The 1,507-nt window shown below is 54.5% G+C and overlaps 1 protein-coding gene across 1 annotated transcript; it reads left to right on the plus strand.

Annotated features, from left to right (window-relative positions):
- The first annotated feature begins 261 nt into the window (after positions 1-261).
- Positions 262-1,507, plus strand: BZA05DRAFT_143443 (uncharacterized protein). The gene is made up of 4 exons (XM_051478921.1): positions 262-330; positions 420-938; positions 1,015-1,135; positions 1,252-1,507. Exons 2-4 carry the CDS (start codon positions 563-565, stop codon positions 1,424-1,426), a joined length of 672 nt encoding a protein of 223 aa, XP_051336594.1. The 5' UTR covers positions 262-330; positions 420-562; the 3' UTR covers positions 1,427-1,507.

Raw genomic sequence — 1,507 nt, forward strand, 5'->3', positions numbered from 1 at the left:
TTGGACTACCAATCGATCGCTGTGGATGGAATGCTTCGTTCGGGTATGATAGGTGGACGTGAGATGGAGATGCACGACGACGGGCTGGAAGCCCTCTTCTTCTTCTCTCTGCAAAGATCTCAGGCATGAACTGGTGCAGTTGGGGTTCGACCGCGCGCTTACCTACTTTACTAGTACTATACCCTCCAGAGTCCAGAGTCCACTTATCCCACCCAGTGGTTTCTTCTTCTTTCGCTCCCCCTCCCCCTCAGCGCAGCCAGGGATACATACCGTACATACGGTATTTCCGCGCCATCCGGAAGCTTCAAGCTGCATACGATGCGTGCGTACGTGCGTAGCCCTTTCTTGTTTTTTTTCATTCCTTCATGGCCGACTTCTAAGTTTCTGGCTTACGTCAACCGGTGCCGTGTCATGTGCAGTGGCTCGCTCATTGATGATTGGTATAATATAATCGGCGTCGATATTTCTGGCTCGATGATTACCTGGTGGGATGGATGAGGAGTGTGGGGTGTAGAGTGTGAACCTGGATTCCCCCCCTCCCCCTACAGAAAAGGATAGGAGGATGCGGCGATGCGGTGGTACAGCGGCGATGCGGCGGCGGCGAGTGGCGACGAGAAAGCGAGTGATACCGCATGGCGCCGGAGTGCACAGGTATCAAGGTAACCACGAGGCTCCAGCTGCAGGAAGCCGGGGCGAGGAGGTCCTGGTCCGAGTCTGGTACAGTCAAATATTCCTATCCAGCGGAGCCTTGCCTTGCCTTGCTCTTGCAATTTCGGGTGCGAATGATGGCGACGACGAAGATGGTGATGGAATGTGGGCAGTGGGCTCGACAATGGACATTGACGTCCATCAGCATCTCACCCGCTGCCTGCAGCTTGCAGGCCCTGTGGACGATTATGAAGTAGGTACTACTGGCAGCTCTCGGGCTCCGGCGGAATGTGCGTCAATGTTTTCTCCGAATTATACATAGCCACCCGTCTGTGGTCTGCCCCTTACATATGTACGAGTACATAGGTTGCCGCCAGCCAGCTTGCGGAGTCCTGGACACCTCAGGTCGGCTTGCGGGACGATACCTGGAGTACAACAGGTACATACTAGTGAGCTTGATAGTGCGTTCCCCGCACTCTGCGAGTATGTATGTACTCCGAAGCAGTCCGCAGTCCTCATTCCGCAGCCCGCAAGACATGGATAGCTTGTATTAGCTACAGCCCGCCAAAGGTTCTTTACTGACTTTTGTTCCGTACTCTTCAGACCAACAGTTGAAGCAGCATCATCGGTCATTTTAAGCGGCATAATCCCTCGAGCCCCGATTTTGTCAGTCGTTTCGTGTGCCGTCGAGCATGGAGAGTACCTTAGGTACCTACTTCATGTTCCACATTCATGGGCGGGAGGGCGGCATGCTCGACTCTCGAGAGCTCAACCCTAACCACCACCCAACGCAACAGCTAGAGCTGCAGCTGGAGCGTCTCCCTGCCTAACACATCACCACCACCACCACCCCATTCGA

This window comes from Tricharina praecox, assembly GCF_024521635.1.
Source record: "Tricharina praecox strain CBS 144465 chromosome Unknown BZA05scaffold_25, whole genome shotgun sequence".
NCBI classification, from domain to species: Eukaryota; Fungi; Ascomycota; class Pezizomycetes; order Pezizales; family Pyronemataceae; genus Tricharina; species Tricharina praecox.

Bases quoted from the DNA above. Each gene is read 5' to 3' on its own strand.
- BZA05DRAFT_143443 (XM_051478921.1), top strand. From the start codon at position 563: ATGCGGCGATGCGGTGGTACAGCGGCGATGCGGCGGCGGCGAGTGGCG. The intron at 939-1,014 runs GTGCGTCAATGT...ACGAGTACATAG, and splicing joins CTCTCGGGCTCCGGCGGAAT to GTTGCCGCCAGCCAGCTTGC. The intron at 1,136-1,251 runs GTATGTACTCCG...CGTACTCTTCAG, and splicing joins TCCCCGCACTCTGCGAGTAT to ACCAACAGTTGAAGCAGCAT.